The sequence below is a fragment of the Ips typographus genome, linkage group LG2 (genome assembly GCF_016097725.1).
Source record: "Ips typographus isolate SLU linkage group LG2, UJ_Ityp_2.0, whole genome shotgun sequence".
Taxonomy (NCBI): Eukaryota; Metazoa; Arthropoda; class Insecta; order Coleoptera; family Curculionidae; genus Ips; species Ips typographus.
In genome coordinates, this window is record NC_138423.1 from 2375332 (window position 1) to 2395465 (window position 20134).

At 33.7% G+C, this 20134-nt stretch overlaps 2 protein-coding genes and 1 long non-coding RNA gene across 3 annotated transcripts; all 3 read right to left on the reverse strand.

The window, feature by feature from the left end:
• Window positions 1–503: 503 nt before the first annotated feature.
• LOC145724260 (uncharacterized) lies at window positions 504–2407 on the reverse strand. The gene is made up of 5 exons (XM_081972426.1): window positions 2394–2407; window positions 2241–2343; window positions 2086–2184; window positions 1883–2038; window positions 504–642 (listed from the first exon to the last, which is right to left on the reverse strand). Exons 2-5 carry the CDS (start codon window positions 2322–2324, stop codon window positions 583–585), a joined length of 399 nt encoding a protein of 132 aa, XP_081828552.1. The 5' UTR covers window positions 2325–2343; window positions 2394–2407; the 3' UTR covers window positions 504–582.
• A 396-nt stretch (window positions 2408–2803) lies between these two features.
• On the reverse strand, window positions 2804–3344 carry LOC145724261 (uncharacterized). Its single transcript, XR_014176961.1, has 3 exons — window positions 3208–3344; window positions 2976–3154; window positions 2804–2928 (listed from the first exon to the last, which is right to left on the reverse strand). It is a non-coding gene; the product is annotated as an uncharacterized LOC145724261 (long non-coding RNA).
• A 4333-nt stretch (window positions 3345–7677) lies between these two features.
• LOC145724258 (serine hydroxymethyltransferase-like) lies at window positions 7678–19260 on the reverse strand. The gene is made up of 7 exons (XM_081972424.1): window positions 18982–19260; window positions 13949–14096; window positions 13761–13891; window positions 9753–9915; window positions 8256–8434; window positions 8030–8195; window positions 7678–7974 (listed from the first exon to the last, which is right to left on the reverse strand). The coding sequence occupies exons 1-7, from the start codon at window positions 19063–19065 to the stop codon at window positions 7760–7762; spliced, it is 1086 nt and encodes a 361-aa protein (XP_081828550.1). The 5' UTR covers window positions 19066–19260; the 3' UTR covers window positions 7678–7759.
• Between the last annotated feature and the right edge of the window lie 874 nt (window positions 19261–20134).

Genomic DNA, 20134 nt, shown 5'->3' on the forward strand with positions numbered 1-20134 from the left:
TTTGATAACTTTAATGAACTAAATTCTCCGCTTTTTTAACTTTAACGGCATCACCTTTGTGTTGTAAATAATTATTACTTTGTTTAATTTAACAGGTAAATGATTCGACTCTTTGGGCCCTACCTAACTAATAGAGTACGTTTTACAACTCAAAAAGTTACTAATAAATTACAAATACTGTGTTTCTGGCAGTTCAAGCTTTGATGTTTTTCTCCGAATGAAAATTTGGTGAGACTTATCATATCTGGGAATCTTCCGGGTAAAAGAGCAAGAGGTAGATCACCCACTAGGTGGACCGAATATGTACAGCAAAATACGGGCTACAATACTCATTCTGTGAAGCTTTTCGAGGACAAAATGGAAACAGACGAGGAAATCACGATAATCAGTTATGATGGACCGACTGGAGAGAGAGTGGAACTGGAAATACTCTGTTACAACAGAGTCCAAGTTGCAAAGTATACATTTGCGTTTTCTTATTAATTTCATGGAAAGATCTTACAGACACATACACATATAATTTATTATATTATTAAGTATTACTCACATAAACAAGATTAATAATTTTCAAAAGTGGTGAATTCACCGTCGAAAATGTAGGGAATAGAAGCAGTTGGCAAAGTTGTATGTCACACGACCCACCTGAAAATAAAGATAAAATATACGAGTATAATAGAAAATGTCCAAAAGAAAGTGGTTTAATTTGGGTTGATCTATAATACAAGCTTTTAGAGACAGAAGACATTTAGAGTGGCTGTTTTACTTGAACTAACTATAGTCTTGGCAGAGTGGCGTGAATTTTTCCAGTTTAATGTGTAGTCTGGCAAGTTTCTGGCTCTTTTTTAAGGAGAATACTGCAATTCCAAGGCAAATATCACTATTGTACCCTCCTAACGGGAATACAAACACGCCCTGCGGGAGGCTCAACGTAAAAGCTGGAGTTTTGGAGAAAGCTTCCACAATACTCCCTTCAATGTCATTTATCCTGCGTTGACTTAACGCAACGTTGAGCTCTCTCTAAGATAGTGGATTCGTTTCATGCTGTCCAGTCAGTCCAGAGGTTGCCGCAAGGGGTTGGGGAGGAGTACTCTCCCCTCTGCTGTGGAGCCTTGTAGTGGACGAACTACTGTGGAATCTGAAAGATGCTGGCCTGTATGCACAGCCAGTCAACCCAGCAAAAGCACAGCTTATGCTCTTCAGAAGAAAGTGTGACCAAGGAATACGACCAGAGATAATTCTCTCTGGTGTAACACTAAACTACAGTCAGTCGATTAAGTACCTGGGTATCTATCTGGATGCTAAATTGTCATGGCGGGAGCACATAACCTGTAAAATCTTGAACTTGAAGGAGGGCTTGCGGTGGCACCTGGGGATTACAACCGAAGGTTGCCTACTGGCTCTATTGCGCCATAGTCAGACCTATTCTAACATATGGAGCCCTTGTGTGGACAGGACGACACAATTAACATTTGTTCTGACAGCCGAGCTGCCATCATGGCAATCAGTGCTGAGGTAGTGCACTCCAAATTGGTTCTGGAGTGCAAAACAACCCTGGAAAGGCTGGCATGCTGCCATTCCGGAAAATTCCGACTTCACTGGGACTAGTATATTGAACTTTAAAACCAGGGCTGTATTGGAAAATATTTAGAAAATGCGCGTTTCCGTTAAACTGGAATAGCAGAAAACATACTCAACTATCATGAAACACAATTTGGTCCATAATTTGGGTATTTACCCTGCTAGGGACCTGAAACTTACACTGGGACTAGTAAATTAAACCTCAAAAGGGCTGTACTGGAATATTTTTATAAAAAAATCCTGGTTTTATTAAACTAGAATAAATAAGCAGAAAACACACTCAACACTAACCAAAGTATATTACCTTTTTAAGCAAGTCATTGCTAATGTTCACCATGTTGAATACGGACACGTTCAGACCTTGATTTGCTGCGTTTAGTAAAATTGAATAAGTCTTTTGGTGCTCTGGTGTCCAATTGTACCAAGGTACGTTGTATAATGCTCTTTTCAAGTCTTCACCCTTTAAACTCACTACTTAAAATGATATTTCAGTTTTATATTACTTACAGCACTGGAGTAATCCTGACACATACTGCTAGTGCAGAAAGTAAGAGCTAGATACACCACAAACGATGTCATTCCAACAAGTTTTAATATTGCTTCTTCCTGTTATAAATTCTGATATATTATACTGTTTTCAGTCTTATATACTAAAGTTATACCTTAAATACAAACAGTAGAGACAACCAACCGAAAAACACCCCATTGATTGTATATGCCAGGTATACAGTTTGATTTTCAGTCATTATTAAATCGAGGTTGAAACTAAAATTATGTAGTAACAAAAACTCATTGTATCTTGTATATTTTACAACCTTTTGACTTTTAAATGCATCATTTAAAGCAACAACAACATTATCATGTACAACAACATTATCATGGACATCCTCATCACCAAACTTTTCGACATAATCAATCACGCTCACAAGATGGATTTGCATATAAAATATCACATACATGAGTTGCATAGGTGTTAGTATCATAGGATATGGTACGGCTATTAGAAGCACAAATACCAAAGCTTGGGATATCACCGGAGATACTAGAAATGCAAGTTTCATTTCATTTAATTTTTAATATGACAAGTTTACCATCAAAGTAGTAAGACGGTGCCAAAAATTTCATTAAATATTGCTGCCAGTCTTTTACTATTGTACATGCAGCTACCACAATTGTTATACAAGCCAAAATTAGTATCCCATTACAATACCACTGCAAACGTTTTGCTGAATATTTGACTTTGTTTAGGTTTCGAAAACTCATGGCATCTACTGTTTGAAATGTTAGCAACTCCATATGTTTTGTGAAATAATAACTGTATTTACGGTTTATAAGATTAACGTTAGCGCCCTGAAAACTGCATGTAAATATTTTGAAATAACAAACACAAATTATACAATAATGCATAGGCAAAATGATGGAGAATATTGAAGAACAAAATTCATGTCCAGCACTTTAATGAAAAAGTACGTGTGCAGTAAAACAGCAATGGTACAAATGAAGAAAGATATCCGAACCAGCACCCAAAGATATCTGTTGGATGTTAAAAACATTTCGACGAAAGGTACTAACGGTTCTGAAAAACCAAAGTTACAAACAAATTGTTTCTTTCGGGCCACAAAACCTTACGCCCTTTACAGCTAATTTTAAAATTCATTTTAAACCACGTTTTTCAACGACTAAAGACCAACTGCAAAATGGATTTTTAATTCCAACCACAGTTTAATGTTATTATAATGATAATAGAAACTGCAGTGAAACTGGTAGCATTATTTATGTCTATAGAATTGGTAAACAAAGAAGGTTTAACACAAATGTCAAACAAAGTGGTTCATTGCGGTATGAAAAAAAAAAGTGAAGCAGAAATTAAAAGAGATATGTTCTATATGTTTGTTGAGACGAGTTACTCATTTTTTTCTTTGTTTATTGGGTCTTCTGTCTCCCACAAAAAAGGTTTGTTGGGAAAATGGAATTTCGCACTATTTTCAACTAAGTTGAAAATAACATTAACCTAGTCGTCCCAACACAAGACCACTGATTTAGGCTCGGTCTTGTTACCTAAAAACGCTGACGTTTCGGTGGAAAATCTACCACCGTCTTCAGAGAATCTAAAAAAGAAGGAACAGAACGGCAGAACACAGAAAACAACAACTTAATAAATATTAAACCTGATAATGTTCAATTTGGAACTCTGAGAAGGGTTTTGTCAATAAAAATTGACATAAATTTTGACTTTTGTCATTCCAATAGGAAAGGTTATCTATTATTGTAGTGAAAGGTGGGTTTTATAATGAAAACAAAATTACAAGAAATTTCAGTTTCGTTTGATATGACCTAGTGTTATCTCCTCCTCTAGAATATTTAACCAAGTTTGTTCAATATTAATAGAGGATGTAGCAACACAGGAGTCATGGTTTAATCTAATATATGCACTTTCTTTTATTTTAAGTCTTTTTGAAAAAGTTTCTTTGTCTATGATACTACATTCATTCCATTTGACTCTATGATCATTATCAAACGCGTGTTGGCATATATTAGATTTGTGAAAGTCTCCAGTTCTTAAATAATTTTGGTGTTCTTTAATACGTTTTTTTAATGGTCTGGAGGTTTCACCAATATAAAATTGATTGCATTCGCAAGGAATTTTATATATCACTTTTCTTGTAGATTCATTTTCATTGTGAGGTTTTGTTTTAGTTAAGTGTGATCTTAATGTGTTTTGAGTTCTAAATATTGTTCTGATGTTATATTTTTTAGCTATTCGTTTGATTTTGTCAGAAATACCTGGAATGTAATGAATAAAAAGGTTAGTAAAAGGTAAAATTTGATTTTGATTTCCAGATTGTTTTGAATGTTCTAAATCCCTAAAACATTTATTGATAAATGTTTCAGGATAGTCATTTTCTTTTAGAACATTTTTAATGAATACTTTTTCTTTATTACATTGTTCATTATTGCAAATAATTTTGGCTCTATCAAATAAACTTTTTACAATACCTTTTTTTACCATTATTGGATGATTGGATGTGTAGTTTAAATATCTATTTGTGTGGGTTGGTTTTCTGTATACTTTTGTTTCAAATTTGTTTATGTCTTTTTTGATTAGAATGTCTAAGAATGGAAGTTCGTTATTTTGTTCAGTTTCTGTTGTAAATTTGATTGTGGGTTCTATTGAGTTTATGTGAGTTAGAAATTGTTGGAGATGATCATTACCGAATGGATATATTGTGAAAACATCATCAATATATCTCCACCAGATTGTTGGTTTATAATTAAAATTATTGTTATGTTATTTTCTTCGAAATGTTCCATAAAAATATTACTTAATATTGGAGACAATGGAGAACCCATTGCCATTCCAGAAATTAAAAGGATGATAACCGAGCGACACCTGTTGTTGCTTATTGGCTTAATGTGCACCAGCAAAGTAACATAAACGAAATGTCAAAGGGCCAGTACTGTCTAAATTGTGACTTAATCAAGAAGATCAACATTTAATAGTACGAGATTGTGTGTAATAGGTCTAAACAATGATTTGGTGCGAATAAGGTGGAGAACGTTACGGATATTTTATGCCGTCAGGCCTCAATCAGAATATTTAATAATTACTGTGTTAAGCTTGTTTTTCATTTCTCACAGAGCTGCTGTAAGTTCTCTGGGGGAACTCTCATAGAAAGGGATGTAAGACAGCGGGACATATCACCTAAACTTTTTACTACGCTGCTGAAACATACGTTTAAGAAAATTGATTTTGGAGACATGGGCATCAATATCAACGGGAGAAATTGAACCATCTACGATTCGCAGACGATATCGTCTTCATAACTGACCGTAGCGATGAAGCATAAAGAGTTATTGGGAAAACTGGATAAGGTTTCTCGTTCAGTTGGACTAAAGATCAATACCAACAAAACACAATATAGGACAAACTTGGTCATCGGCGAAAATATATCCGTAGTAGAAAACACCATTTAACAGGTAGTCTTGTATAAGTATTTGGGTCATGATCACAATCAAACAAATGGCTTGCAGAATAGGTCTGACTTGGGCAGTATTTGGCAAGCTCAGTCTCTATACTTCTTCTTCTTCTTCTTTCAGCAGCCCTTTTGCATCCACTCCTGGACATAGGCCTCCCCTTGCTGCTTCTATTCGGATCGATGCGATGTGCTCTGTAACATCCTCGACTTTTGTTCTTTTTCTAATTTCCTCGTTCTGTATATGATACTTTAGGCTGACCCCCAACATAGTTTTTTCGATTGCTCGTTGTGTTGTTCTTAGTCTATTCGCGCTTTTAACTGTGAGAGTCATTGTTTCCATACCATAGTCAAGACTGGCAAAAGACATGTGTTGAAAACCTTCTTTTTTAGGTTGATATGAAGTGTTGGATTTCTTAATGTTGTTCCCAATTTTCCTACAGCAGCCCATGTTAGTCGAATACGCCGTGTTATTTCGGGTGTTTGATTTTCTTTACCCCGTGTTATGGTGTGTCCTAAATGCATGTATTCGTTGACTTTCTCTATTTGTTGTCCTCTCAACAGTTTGGTTTTATCGATGTTCATGTTTAAACCGTTTTTTCTCGAGTCTCTCTTTAAGTCTGCCAACATTTGGATAAGTTCTTCCTTCGTACTGCTGATTAAAACTATGTCGTCGGCGAAGCGTAAATTGCATCCACGCGCAGGTTCTTTTTGTCCCAATCTAGTCTTCTGAATACGTCCTCCAATGCAAGAGTAAATAATAACTTAGGGGATATTGTATCTCCTTGTCGATTCTGTTAATTGGTATTTGATTGGTTGTTACATCTTCTTGCATTTTAACTGTGATGGTCGCCTCTACTTATATGTTTCATACAAAGCTTCAAAGCTATGTTTCATAATGCTTGCCTACAAAGAGGCAATCTCAGTAATACACTAAAATCCGATATTCCAACGTGTTTGAAGAAAAAGGTCTTCAATCAGAGCATACTCCCTGTGCTTACATACGGAGCAGAAACCCTTTCACTTCCTAGGAAAACTGTCAAAAGAATACGAGTTGCACAGAGAGCTATGGAAGATCAATGCTAGGTTTGTCACTTAGAGACAGAGTTCCAAATACCAGGTAAATAACGTAATAGTAAGTAAATACCGAAATAGGGGACGCCCACCGACGAGATGGTACGATGACACAGAAGAATAGAATCGAATTAGATGAACGCAGCACAAGATTGCAAGCCAAGGAATTAGACTACAGGCCTAATTTGCGCCCACTGCTGGACATGTACGTGTTGAACATTATGATGATGATTAGCTTCATCATCAGCATCAACTGCTACAGCCTTGTTGAAAAGCGAACTAGCTTTATGTCTTGGAGAAGCCGACATCTTCAGATGGGTCCCGCCACGACGGTCCCGTGTGCACCCGGAGTCTTTAATAAGTCGAGCTGAAGAAGCATCTCCAAAAGGGCTCTCGTTAATTAGGAAGAAATATACATGTCCAAGGATAGGTGCGCTAAAGGAGTACGCAAGTTTGCCGCTTAGAGAATACAGTGCCAAGAGAAGGCACTACAATAAGATGAAGCCCTAGAAGCGTTTCCACTTAGATGATGGTGCCAAAGAAGGGTACAATGAGCAATTTACGTGAATTTTACTTAATAAGGAAGGCAATAAGATGTAACAGCAAGGTTGAAAGGTGATTTAATGTAACATTTGTGATGTTTTAAATAAACTATACCCTATCTCTCTCAGACATTAAGAATAGGACTCTATTAAGCTAAAATATGATAATCTGGTGAAGAAATAAAGGACTCGTTCCACTATCTTCCTCCACCCTATAGCATTTAAGGTTAAAATTAGCAGATGTAGACTTTGGAGATGTTTTTTTTGTTGGAAGGGGGGGGATGTCAGCTAAAGCTGTTCTGTATCTGTTAGACAGTAAAGCGAGTTACCTGTGGAATTCTGAGTTTTCTTCCCTCTGAACAACACTGTAGCTCGTTGAATAATATACTATCATTATTCCAGTTGATGGCAATTAATACCAAATGCACATTAGATCTATTTAGGATTTTGACTGGCCGCCGCCACCTCGTTATTAGTTACACTTATGCTTTTGGCAGTCAAACAAATACTCGTTATATTTTAAAAATAACATATACTACATAGTTCCATTTAAAAAAAAATACATTAAAAACACTTTACAAAAACTAAAATTCAGGTTATAAAGAAATTACAAAAACACTTAACCTCCTTTTTAATATCGTCAGCTAATTTAAACTCAAGCAATTCAGAATATCTTGGATTTGATTCTGTAATTTGTTTCCGTGTCTTGATAAGTTCTTCGACCACATAAAACACCCAGTCTATGTAACCAACAACTTCGGCCAAGTCCTGTTCACTTAGACCCAATAATGTTAAGTTTGTAGTCTCTACAAAATGAAGCAGAATATACAAAATTGTATTAAACACAAAGTGATAACTTACCAAAACTAACAATACCAGATGCTACCTCCTTTATATGGCTTATTAGGCTTATTGGTTGGTCGGTCACAAAAACCATTTCTAATATTGATTGAGTTATATCCTGAGCCAGTTGTACGTCCACAACTAACTCGTGTCTTAGAGGATTTCCAAACGTACAGTTGAATCCCTAAAATAATGGAGAGAAATTCGAATGGCTTTTCAATCACCTGAATTTGCTCGTAGGTACCTTTTGCCGCAATCCCTCGGCTAAGACAAAAGTGTTTCTACTTATAAAAGGGTTAAAGGGCGGCATTGCTGTTAAATTAATGGCGGACACATTTTTTCTAACAAAAGCTATCGTACATTGGCGGTTAAAATGCAATCCAGTCCATGTGAGAATGTTACAATATTGGAACAAAGGCCTAGCTGAAATTTAATCAATTTAGTTTGGTTTTTGTATACTAAAGTGTAGTTGTGTTCAAAAAAATGGGACAGCAATGGCTTAGCAATAAAGTGCTAAGGTCAAGTGGGGTAAGTGCAGTTTCCGGGAAAGTGCGACCCTCATTATTTTCCTTAATATTTCGGATTGAGTCGCACTGAACTACTGAATTGCATTGAACAATTCGTAACCGAAAATGACATTAAAAACCTTTTAAAAACAATCAACTAGGAGTGGATTGGTTTCTTAATTTTAAAAAAAGACATGGTTTATCCATAAAAAAAACCAGTCTGTAGAGTATGCGAGGAAAAAGATGACCGATCCCTTTATTGTAAGCCAATATTTTGATCTTCTCAAAGATGAACTTGAATTGGAGACTGTTCAACTCAGATATGGAATTTAGATGAAACCTCCATTTGTACTGATCCATGAAGGTTTCAAGGGAAATGGAAGGACTCAAGAACTACTGGAGCATCCAGAAAGGAAAATATTACTTGTTTGGAAGCGGTAAATGCAGCAGGTCAAAAAGCACCACCTTTAATAATATTTAAAGGAAATCATGTATCGAGTAGCTGGGTACCGGACACTTAAGAAGGTGAATATAAGTATCCAAATATGGCAATGCAGCTAGTGAAAATGAATGGATCACCAGCGAAATCTGAAGAAAACTTTGCTTCCATGTAACTTCTTCTAATTTACGACGGACACGTAACACATTTAAGATACAAACTAGTTCAGCTGGCTTCTGATTCATATTTAAGATCTCGCAATCTGTTAGTTTTGCAAGTTCCTCTGGATCAGTTCCTGGGAGGTGGACTGTCAGCTGCCCCTCCATCTCTTAGGTGGTCTTTCGGGTGCTCTCCGTTATACTTTCGAGGATGTGCTTGTTTTGTAATAGTTTTTTAGTTTCATTTTATTTATTTGAATTTAAAATTGAACTATGTAATAATATTGTCGCATTTACCCTACTTGACCTTACAGGCAAGTTATTGTTGACTAGATAATGTTACTGTTGCAATAACGAAACTATTGTAACTTTATTAAAGGGAATAAAAGGGAAGAGAAATAATAAGTAAATAATTTTCCTTGACTTATTTTTTCTCTCCCTAATTTTCACGAGTAAAAAACATGGGCCACTTTCAGGATTGGAACAACTTTATCGTAAAGTAACTTTGATCACATGACAACTTACGGCCCGTTGTCCTGATAAACGGACAGTTAAAATGAACAAAAGAAAAAAAATCCGCAATGGAAATCTTGGCGCTTTACTGAACTTGAGCCACTTTGTGTAAATTTGAAAATTACCTGCCCTGGTTATTTTGGTTATATGAACCATTAATCTGGCTCCAACTTGCTTGCATAAAATGCGAAGGGGACGTAAATCCATTCCTTCCACATCTTTACCCATGTCCACAATTACCAAATTAGGTCGCCGCATTTTAATGACTTTAAATAGTTTGTCAATTCTCTGCAAAGTTGTGTGTTAGTGTGTTTTGCTCCATTTTACAGTAACTGCACTGCTCCAAATAATTAACGCACGAAAAATATTGAAATTAATTTTGTCCAAAACTTTTTTTTAAGGAAATAGAGTTTGTTTTTTCCCAATCAACATGATAATTGTACAATTGTAACATTGTACAAACAAGATGTGTTTAACGTAATTTTAGTTAATTTCAAAATATCCTGTGATGAGTACCAATTGTGTCACCTATCGAAAATGTCTTCAAAATCTTCAATATCAAATATCTCGAAAACAATTTTATTTGTAATAAATTAAATTCTGTTTCTCATTAATGTTCTGTTTATACCTTATTTTTTAAGTGACGTTCCTGATTTGAACCAGGTTCAAAAATTGAATCACTGTTGTAAAACTGGGCTGTAAAATTTAAAAAAAATCTATTACTTCCGGAGATAACCGAAAAAAACTTAAATTTTGGAAATTAGTTTTTAATATTTGGTTAATTTATTTGATGAGGTAAACTTCGAATAAATGTAACTAATTGGCAATATAATCAGAAAAAAAGCTCCAGCATGCAGTTTGGATCTGAATAACATAGAAAATGCCTGGAAAACCACAGACTTATCCATAAATAGACAAACAATTCCCAGAAATACATTTACAAGGTAATTTTTTTACAGGTTAGGTAATGTCATTTCTCAGCTGTCATATCTGTTGCCGGAAATATATCAGATTTACTGAAAAATGTCAGTTTGAATCATTGAGATGCTCTAGAAATTGCATTCATTGTTTTTGGTTTAGGGTTTGACAGCCAATGATTTTTCTCAGCTGTCATAACTGTGAACTGTCAAAAAATTTGCCGGAAATATCTACACTTTTATGAAAAATGTTGTATCATTGAGACACTTTAGAAGCTGAATTCTTAGATTTTAAGAATTCCGACGTAGATTTTTATATTACAGGTTAGGTAATGGCACCAGTAAACTGTCAGATCTACTATCTGTCAAAACTTGCTTGAACTAACCCAAATTAAACCATAATCAGAACAAAAAAGCTATATTAGAAAATATCTCCAATATGGCACCTATAAGAAAAATGACCAAAATGATGGTAACGTCGTGAAGCAGTTTCAGTCATCATTTTTTCAACTCAGACGCCCTGTATACGAAATACAGGGTGTCCACAACTTCATCTCAAATCATATATTTTTCTGCTTTTATGTTTGGGACAAAAATAAAAAATGGACACTGGACACTAACGTCCAGTTGGAAAGCCCACAGTGCCTCAGTATGGAAAACCACATGGGACAACCCGGGCAATTCGGACAAGTATAAAAATTGTACTCATATGTTGTTGTAGTTGACATTTTTGACAGTTTTAAAGTGCCATTACTTAACCTGTCAAAAAAAAATCTACGTCTGAACTGTCAAAATCTAAGTCAATGAATTCTAGTTTTAAATTATCTCGATTGATACAAAATGAGTTTTCCTAATCAATTTGAGATATTTCCGGCAAGTTTTTGATATTTGACAGGTCTGATAGCTCAGAAGGGACATTCAAAAATAAAAAATGTACCACACAACTGTCAAAATGCTTTAGAACAATAAATTAGCTAAAAGAGATTGGTAATGATAGAAACTCACTTTTTTTGGCTCAATTTGGGTTATTTTAGTTAGCAAATTTTGACAAGTGACACATCTGACAACTTTCAAGTAACCTGTCAAATAAAAATGTATGACAGAAATGCCAAAATATATGCTATAAAACACTGAGCTCATCATACAGATCTCAATGATACAAACTGAGTTTTCTCATTAAATTTGAGATATTTTATATTACATTTTTGACAACTGACAAATCTGACAGCTCAGCAGTGACATTACTTAAACTGTCAAATAAAAATATACTTTACAAACAGTGGATATTTAAAACATATAACCATGAATTAGCTTATAGAGGTCCACAAGGATAAAAAAAAGTTTTTTAGTATTATTTGACTTATTTTATGGAAATTTTGACACTTGACAGAACTGACACTTTAGAGGTGCCATTACCTAATTTGTAAAATAGAAATCTATGACAGTACTGTTAAATTTTAAGTCATAGAACAATGAAATAGATTATGTGGTTTCTCAAAGACAGAACATGTTTTTTAGTTTAATTTGGGTTAGTTCAAGCAAGTTTTGACAAGTGACAGATCTGACGGTTTAGTGGTGCTATTACCTAACCTTTAAAATAAAAATTTACGTCAGAACTGTCAAAATCTAAACCAAAACAAAGTAATTCAGCTTCTAGAGCATCTCAATGAAAAAAAACGAGTTTATCATACAATTTTAGATATTTCCTGCACATTTTTTGACAGTTAACTAATATGACAGCTCAGAAGTGACATTGCCTGACCTGTCAAAATAAAAATATACCTCACAACTGTTAAACTCTAAGCCAAAAACAATGAATTCAGCTTCTAGAGCATCTCAATGATACAAAATGACTTTTTTAACAAATATGTAATATTTCCGGCGTTTTTGATAGTTGACAGGTTTGATAGCGCAGAAGTCACATTACCCGACCTGTCAAAAATAAAAAATGTACCTCACAACTGTCAAAGTCTATGTCTTAAAACAATCAGTTAGCTAAAAGAGATTGGTAATGATAGGAACCCATTTTTTTGGCTTAATTTGGGTTATTTTAAGCAAGTTTTGATAAGGGACACATATGACAGCTTACAAATGACAATGTATGACAGAAATGCCAAAATATATGCCATAAAACAACGAGTTCAGCTTCTCAATGATACAAACTGAGTGTTCTCATTATATTTCAGATATGACAGATATGAGTGACTCTACTTAACCTGTCAAATAAAAATATACCTCAAAACTGTGAAAATCTAAAATATGTAATCATGAATTAACTTATAGAGGTTGTCAAGGAAGTAAAAGTGGTTTAGGATAATTTAAGTCATAGAACAATGAAATAGATTTACATCTGGTTTCTCGAGGACATAAAATGTTTTCTAGTTTAGTTTCGGTGTTATTTCAAGTAAATTTTGACAGTGTGACAGATCTGACGGTTTAGTGGTGCCATTGCCTAACCTGTCAAATAAAATTCTACGTCAGAACTTTTAAAATCAAAGTCAAAATCAAAAAATTGACCTTCTAGAGCATCTCAATGAGACAAAACAAAAATCTACCTTGCAACTGTCAAACTCTAAGCCAAAAACAATGAATTCAGTTTCTAGAGCATCTCAATGATTCAAAATGACATTTTTCGTTAAATTTTATATATTTCCGACAACAGATATGACAGCTGAGAAATGACATTACCTGAGTTGTAAAACCTTGTAAATTTATTTTTGGGAATTGTTTGTCTATTTATGGATAAATCTATGGTTTTCCAGGCATTTTCTATGCGATTCAGATCCAGACTGCGTGCTGGACAAGCCACATTTTCAATGAATGATTTCATTAAATTTCGTTTTTAATAAATATTGTTCTGTTTGATGTGGTTTTTGCCTAAAATAACCCACTAAAACGAAATCTTGAATATCTCAGTTAAGAAAAGATATAGACACGTGACTCAAAAAACAAATTTTTAGAAATGTCCACGTTAGTTGATTGAAATTCGAATTTGATCGAAGTTATCAATATAACTGACATACTATCCACAAGGTGTTTTAAAAATACAAAAACAATTTAAAACTTCTGGCCGACTGAAACAGAATCAAGCTACATTGTTGTAAAAAAAATAAAGTTTGACCAGTACTTTAACAAAGATTAATTTCAAAGTTAAACAAGATTTTAGATGAGAGGCTTATTCTTGGAGCAGTGTGTATAAAAAAGAAAACAACATACTTCGCAAGGCTTAGATTTACATGGGAGGTTCTCATGATCAACAACTCTTTTGTAAATTGTCAACACTGGCTTTGGATTCTTGTCGTTAGGTAACTGGAAGGCTATTATTCGGTCGTTTACTTTTAAACTAGCTACAATAAATAAATTATGTAAATATCACACTATTTACAACTTAAATCATACAGTACCATTAGAAACTGCATAATGAACAGGAGATTTATACAGAGGGCGTTGAGTAATGTCCCAAAATAGTAGAGACACATTGGTATGGCGGCAGATAGCTTCTGCATCAGTAATTAACATGGTTATCAAATATTGTAAATACTCTTGTACAACCTGAAAAAAAACATAGGGTTGTTAAGCAATTGTTCGGAAAATTACCGTTGACGTATTCAAATTTGACACTCACTATTGGGATCTCGGAAACTACAAGAGATACGAAAAAGTTTAAATTGGGGCAAAAATACGCAATTAAAAGCTGCTGAACTAAATGTCATTTTAAAAATTTCCGATGATATAAAAAAAACTGAAAATTTATGTTTTTTTGTTTTTTTTATTTCTAACCTTATTTGAAGATATATCCTAAAACAAAAAGTATTTTTTGACTTGTAGATATAAAAAACTAATTTTTTTACAATTTTTGACTACAAATTCACACATTTAAACCTTGAAAATTGACTTGGACACCAAGAAGTGACTCTGAACCAAAAAGTGACATCAGAAGCTAGAAATTTGCATTTGAACTAAGTTTTCATAATTTGAAGACAAATTTAGATATTTTAGTCTTAAATGCAGGATATTCACATTACGTTTATGAAAAATGACTTGAAGACTAACTTTTCTGACAGAGCAGACGAAAAGCATTTTTTTTTAAATCTAGACTATTTTTTGTGCTTTAAGACTGTTTTCAGCTTGAAAAATATAGTTTCAAGACTATCTTCACAAAAATTTTGACTTATCAAGCCTGAGAGTCAGTTTGTACACTGTCCATAGTCTTAAAAATGTTATTTCCAGCTTGTTCACTATAAAATAGACTTTTACACTCGCCTGTGCAAATAATTGGAGTATTTCTGGGAAATTCGGACTTTTTAAGGTTTTACGACTGAAAAATCGAGCTTAAGACTATTTATAATAGTGAATGTCATGTTTCAGACTCTTCAGTAATGAAAGTAAAAAAAATTGGCGATATTAGTCTTAAAAACTAATTTAAAAAAATTAATTTACCCCAAAATTTAATTCGGACTGTTTCAGTTCAGAAAATTGAGGTGTACATCAATTAAAGTCCTGAAAATAGACTTTTGGACTCTCTTTAGTCTTAGTAAAGTCATTTCTAGCTTTAAAAACTAACTTTTAGACTATTTTTAGTAGTAAAAAATAAGCTTTATGGGCAACTCTTACGTTCCTATGTTGTGGAAAACGGCAGACGTAATTATGATACCAAAACCCGGCAAAACCGTAAACGAAGCTAAATCTTACAGACCCATTTCTCTCCTACCTGTGCTATCAAAATTATTTGAGAAACTTTTTCATACAAGGCTGAAGAAAATCATTGATGAAAGACAGATGGTTCCTGACCATCAGTTTGGGTTTCGCAACAAACATTCTACAGTGGATCAAGTACATAGAATAACAGAAATAATTGAAGACTGCCTAGAAAAGAAGGAGATATGCTCCGCCGTCTTTCTAGACGTCGCCCAGGCATTTGATAAAGTTTGGCATGATGGCCTCATCAAGAAATTAAAGGTGCTCTTTCCATTGCAGTATACACAGCTATTAGAATCATATTTATGTCAAAGAACCTTCAGAATCAAACAAGAGAACGAGTACTCGGAATTAAAAATCATAAACGCTGGAGTCCCCCAAGGCAGTGTCCTTGGACCAGTGCTATACTTGTTATATACTTGCGACATACCGGTAACAGACAACATAAAACTAGCAACATTTGCTGACGATACTGCAGTTCTAGCAGTAGGAAATTCCATAGAAGAGACAACTGCCAATCTTCAATATGCAGTAAATGCCATAAACGCGTGGACTGCACAGTGGCGGATTAAATTAAATGAAAATAAATCTGTTCATATGAATTTTACAAATAGAAAAGTAAACCATCTTTCAGTGCAATTAAACAACAATATAATTCCTCGCAAACAAACTACTAAATATTTAGGTCTTAACCTTGATGTCAAGCTTAAATGGAAAGTTCACGTTAAAATGAAAACTGAACAATTAAAACTCAAATATAAAAGCATGTATTGGCTACTGGGAAGAGATTCGCAGCTTTCCATCAAAAACAAACTACTGGTTTACCAGCAGGTCCTTAAACCAGTGTGGACATATGGCCTTCCGTTGTGGGGTTGTACCAAACCAAGCAATTACAATTGCCTACAAGTGTTTCAGAATCGGGTACTAAGGAACATTGTAAATGCACCCTGGTATGTTCGGAATGAGGATCTGCATCGGGAGCTACAGGTGCGGACAGTCAAAGAAGAAATAGCGATAGCAGCCAGGAGACATGAAGAAAGACTCCACAACCATCCGAATGTTGAAGCGCTTCAACTGCTAGACAACCAGAACACAGTGAGGAGGCTCAAAAGAACTAAACCGTTTGAGCTTGTGAACCTGTGAAGTGAACTGTGAAAAAGCAGAGTACAGTGCGGGTTAGGCACAACAGTTGACCAGGTGCGAAACACGCGAAAACCTGTGATGGACCGCTGGGAATGTCACAGTTAAATCACTGTAGTAAATTAGGTTATATTTAGGATGCTTGTTAATCTTAAGATTAGGTGCATCACAAAACTTAAAAAAAAAAAAAAAAAAAAAAAAAAAAATGGGCAACTCTTTTTGTCTTGATTTCCGCACTCTTTTTAGTGCTTGAAATCCAGTTTTAGACACTCAAAAATGATTTGCAGTCTGAAAAAACAAATTTTAAGATTATTTTTAGAGGTAAATAAGAAGATTTATACTATTCAGGATAAGTGTGGACTTTCAAAAGTCCTGAATGTTCACTTTTACACTACCTATAGTCTAAAAAACTTAGCGCCAGTAAAAATCCTGTTTTTTGACTATTTTCAGTGTCAAAAATTAACTTGTAAACCTCACAGAAGACCAGTTTCAAGTACTAAAAATAGTTCGAAAATCAAGACAAAGATTGTTGCGCATATAACTCATTTTTTACTACTAAAAATAGACTGAAAGTTTACTTTTAAAGCTGGAAATTACTGTACTGACTAAAGAGAGTCCAAAAGTCTATTTTCAGGACTTTAATTGGTGTACAACTCCATTTTCTAGAATTAAGTCTAGAATTCAATTAATCACTGGAAAGCAGTCCAATCGAGTCAAGTCCAATGAATTGAATTGAATTTCTAAAAGTTTTTACTTTTATTACTGAAACTTGACTTTAAATAGTCTTAAATTCGATTTGTCAGTCTTAGAGCACTAAAAACGCCCGAATTTCTCTTCCGAAGAGAAATGCTTCGAATTTTTGCTCTGATGAGTGTAGAAGTCAATTAAATAGTAAAGAAGCTTGAGATGACATTTTCAAGACTGTGGACAGTGTACAAACTGGCTTTAACTTTTTTTAATCAAAAACTTTTTGAAAATAGTCTTAAAACTCGATTCCTCAGGCTGAAAATAGCCTTAAAGCACTAAAAACAGTAAATTTTAAAGAAATGTTCGAATTTTTAGCACTGAGGTGTCTAGAAATCCATTTAATAGTGACAAAGCCTGTGAAAAATATAAAAATTGATTTTTAGGTTTGTTATGTCAAAAACTTGGTGAAGATATTCTTGAAACTCTATTTTCCAAAAGCTGGGAGCGGTTTTTAAGCACTAAAAATAGCCCAGAGTTCTAAGAAAATGATGCAAAGTAAAAAAACTTGAAAAGTTAGTTTTCAAGAACCTAATGTCAATATCCTGTATTTAAGACTATTTTCAAGACTAAAATATTGAAATTTGTCTTCATATTATGAAAACTTACTTGACATGCAGATTATTTAAGCATCTGATGTCACTTTTCATTGATATAGAGTCTTTTTGGTAACCACGTCAATTTGTAAGGTTTAAATGTGTGAATTTGTAGTCAAAAATTCTAGAAAAAGTAGTTTTACATGTCAACAAGTCAATTTTCAATACTAAAGTCTTTCAATTTGTCTGAAAACTATGAGAACTGGTTACAAAGACAATTTCTAAGCCTCTCAAGTCAATTTTCACCGTTTCAAAGTTAATTATCTGGTTTTTAAGTCAATTTTCAAGACTAAACTCTTTCAATTTTTCTGAAAACTCTGAGAACTGGTTACAAAGACAATTTTTAAGCCTCTCAAGTCAATTTTCACCGTTTCAAAGTTAATTTATTGGTTTCTAAGTCAATTTTCAAGAGTCAAGCCTTTCAATTTGTCTGAAAACTATTTTCACCGTTTCAAAGTTAATTTTTAAGTTGGGTTGGTTTTCGTTCTCTGTACGTAAAATCTCTATTATCTCGTAAACGAAGTTTCAAAATTGGCAAAAAGAAATAATTTCTTTTTCAACTTGAACAAAGAAATTTAAAAATACTCTCATTTTTCAAAAATATTTAGTGACGTAGAAAATAAGGCTGAAAAATTTAAATCATATTCCTGTATCTACGCCGCTGATGGACAATTTTGACAATCGTCATTAACATCACATAATGAGTATTAATTTCATAAGTGCTTCTTCTAAATTTGATAAAACAGTTATGATAAAAAACAGAAAAAGACTGTATTTTCCTTAGGAACCATTTTTCTGATATAGGTATACTATTTTTTGATGAGCATATTATTTACATTTAAAACCCACCCTGTATATTTATCTATATAAAGATTATTATTGTTTGGATAAAATTTCTTGGGATTTTCGTCCTTTTTAATTAAAAATCAAACACAGAAGGCGGTTTTGATTTTTAATTAAAAAGGACGAAAATCCCAAGAAATTTTATCCAAACAATATAAACGGATCGTCCAAGAAAATTTTTGGGAAAAAAAAGATTATTATTATTATTTACTTTACACCGATATCTAATCGCTTTTGCTGAGAAACCTTTCTCACAACTTTCTAACAAAGATGGCGATGTCACGCCCAAAATGCACAAGACAAAAGACAATTTATTGGATCGTCAGACTTAATATAAAAAAAAATGTCTCCTAATTCAAAAACCGGGTTAGAAAGAGTTACAAACTATATTAAAGTTAAATAAAATGTCTTCTTACCTTAATCAACTTGTTCACAAAAATGAGAACCTCAAACAACGCAACCGATAGGGCGATAGGCAGTTGAATACTAAACCATATCATATACTGATCTAGACCCTCGAAGCAAAGGCCTTTTTCAGTATCAGATACGCTTTTACGGGCTAAAATTCCTTATAGCCGTTGTTTTTATATGAACTTGAATAGAAAACCAGATTTGGTCTTTTGTTTGGGTGCAAACTTGTTCTTGGTTTTGTTGTCGAAGTGGTAAAAGAATATCCGAATAGCAGAATTTACAAAAAAACTGCTCAGGATTAAGAACTGAAATTATAACAGCGCCCTCTAAAAGAAAAACGCCCTCTCCCAAGTTCTTGGAATGGAGTTTGTACATAAATCGATAATGTATTGGAATGCGACTACAAATAATATTCATTTAAAATACAAAGTAGCATTATTGTTACAGGAACTGAAAACAGTTTTTGTTCAAATCGAAAATGTTACTAGCTTTAAAAATTACTTATTATAGGTCGATTTTTAATTTAATGCAGGTAGAATTAATACCAAAATTAGATACTTTTCAAGGTTCCTACGTTTGTTTTGTAGGACTACAATAACCTGATGTTTGGTTACCTTTTAAAGCAGGTATAAATTTTTTGTCGGTAAAAAATATCTTTCTATCTCTTTTTCTCCTGCTTTATACCTACTGCTCGTTTATTTTTTTTTATAGTTCAAGTGCAAATCTACAGTATGTACCAGTTTGGTTGTACAATATGTTACAAATATAACCAGAGGAAGCTACAGAGTTGATTAAACAGGAAACATTTTTGAAAAGGTTATTTTAAACATTTACTTTATTGCCTGTTACTAAAGCACTTTTTTATGCTATAATATAATAATATGCTTATTACTCACTAGTTTTGAATAGATAACAAAACCCATTACCTACCCATGAGTAATGAGTCATCTATGAACCGTCTGTGAACGTTTGTTTGTTCATTTGTCAAATTTAAATGTTGTTACCTTCCAGTGACGACGTAAAAGTCCATAGTGTTATTCCTAAACCTTACTTTTATTTCTATTACATTATTACGTCATATTTTGACAGATTTCATTTGGCTGTCAGTTGCAGCTCTCTTTTGTTCTGTTCTAAACCTGAAAACTGTCAAATTCAATC

Excerpts from the sequence above, each read along its gene's own strand:
- LOC145724260 (XM_081972426.1), bottom strand. The coding sequence starts at position 2,324 with ATGACTGAAAATCAAACTGTATACCTGGCATATACAATCAATGGGGTG. Across the intron at positions 2,185-2,240 it reads CTCTACTGTTTGTATTTAAG|GAAGAAGCAATATTAAAACT; the intron begins GTATAACTTTAG and ends AATTTATAACAG. Across the intron at positions 643-1,882 it reads GCAATGACTTGCTTAAAAAG|GTGGGTCGTGTGACATACAA; the intron begins GTAATATACTTT and ends CTTTATTTTCAG.
- LOC145724258 (XM_081972424.1), bottom strand. The coding sequence starts at position 19,065 with ATGATATGGTTTAGTATTCAACTGCCTATCGCCCTATCGGTTGCGTTG. Across the intron at positions 13,892-13,948 it reads TCATTATGCAGTTTCTAATG|CTAGTTTAAAAGTAAACGAC; the intron begins GTACTGTATGAT and ends TATTTATTGTAG. Across the intron at positions 8,435-9,752 it reads AACCAAAATAACCAGGGCAG|CTAGGCCTTTGTTCCAATAT; the intron begins GTAATTTTCAAA and ends ATTAAATTTCAG.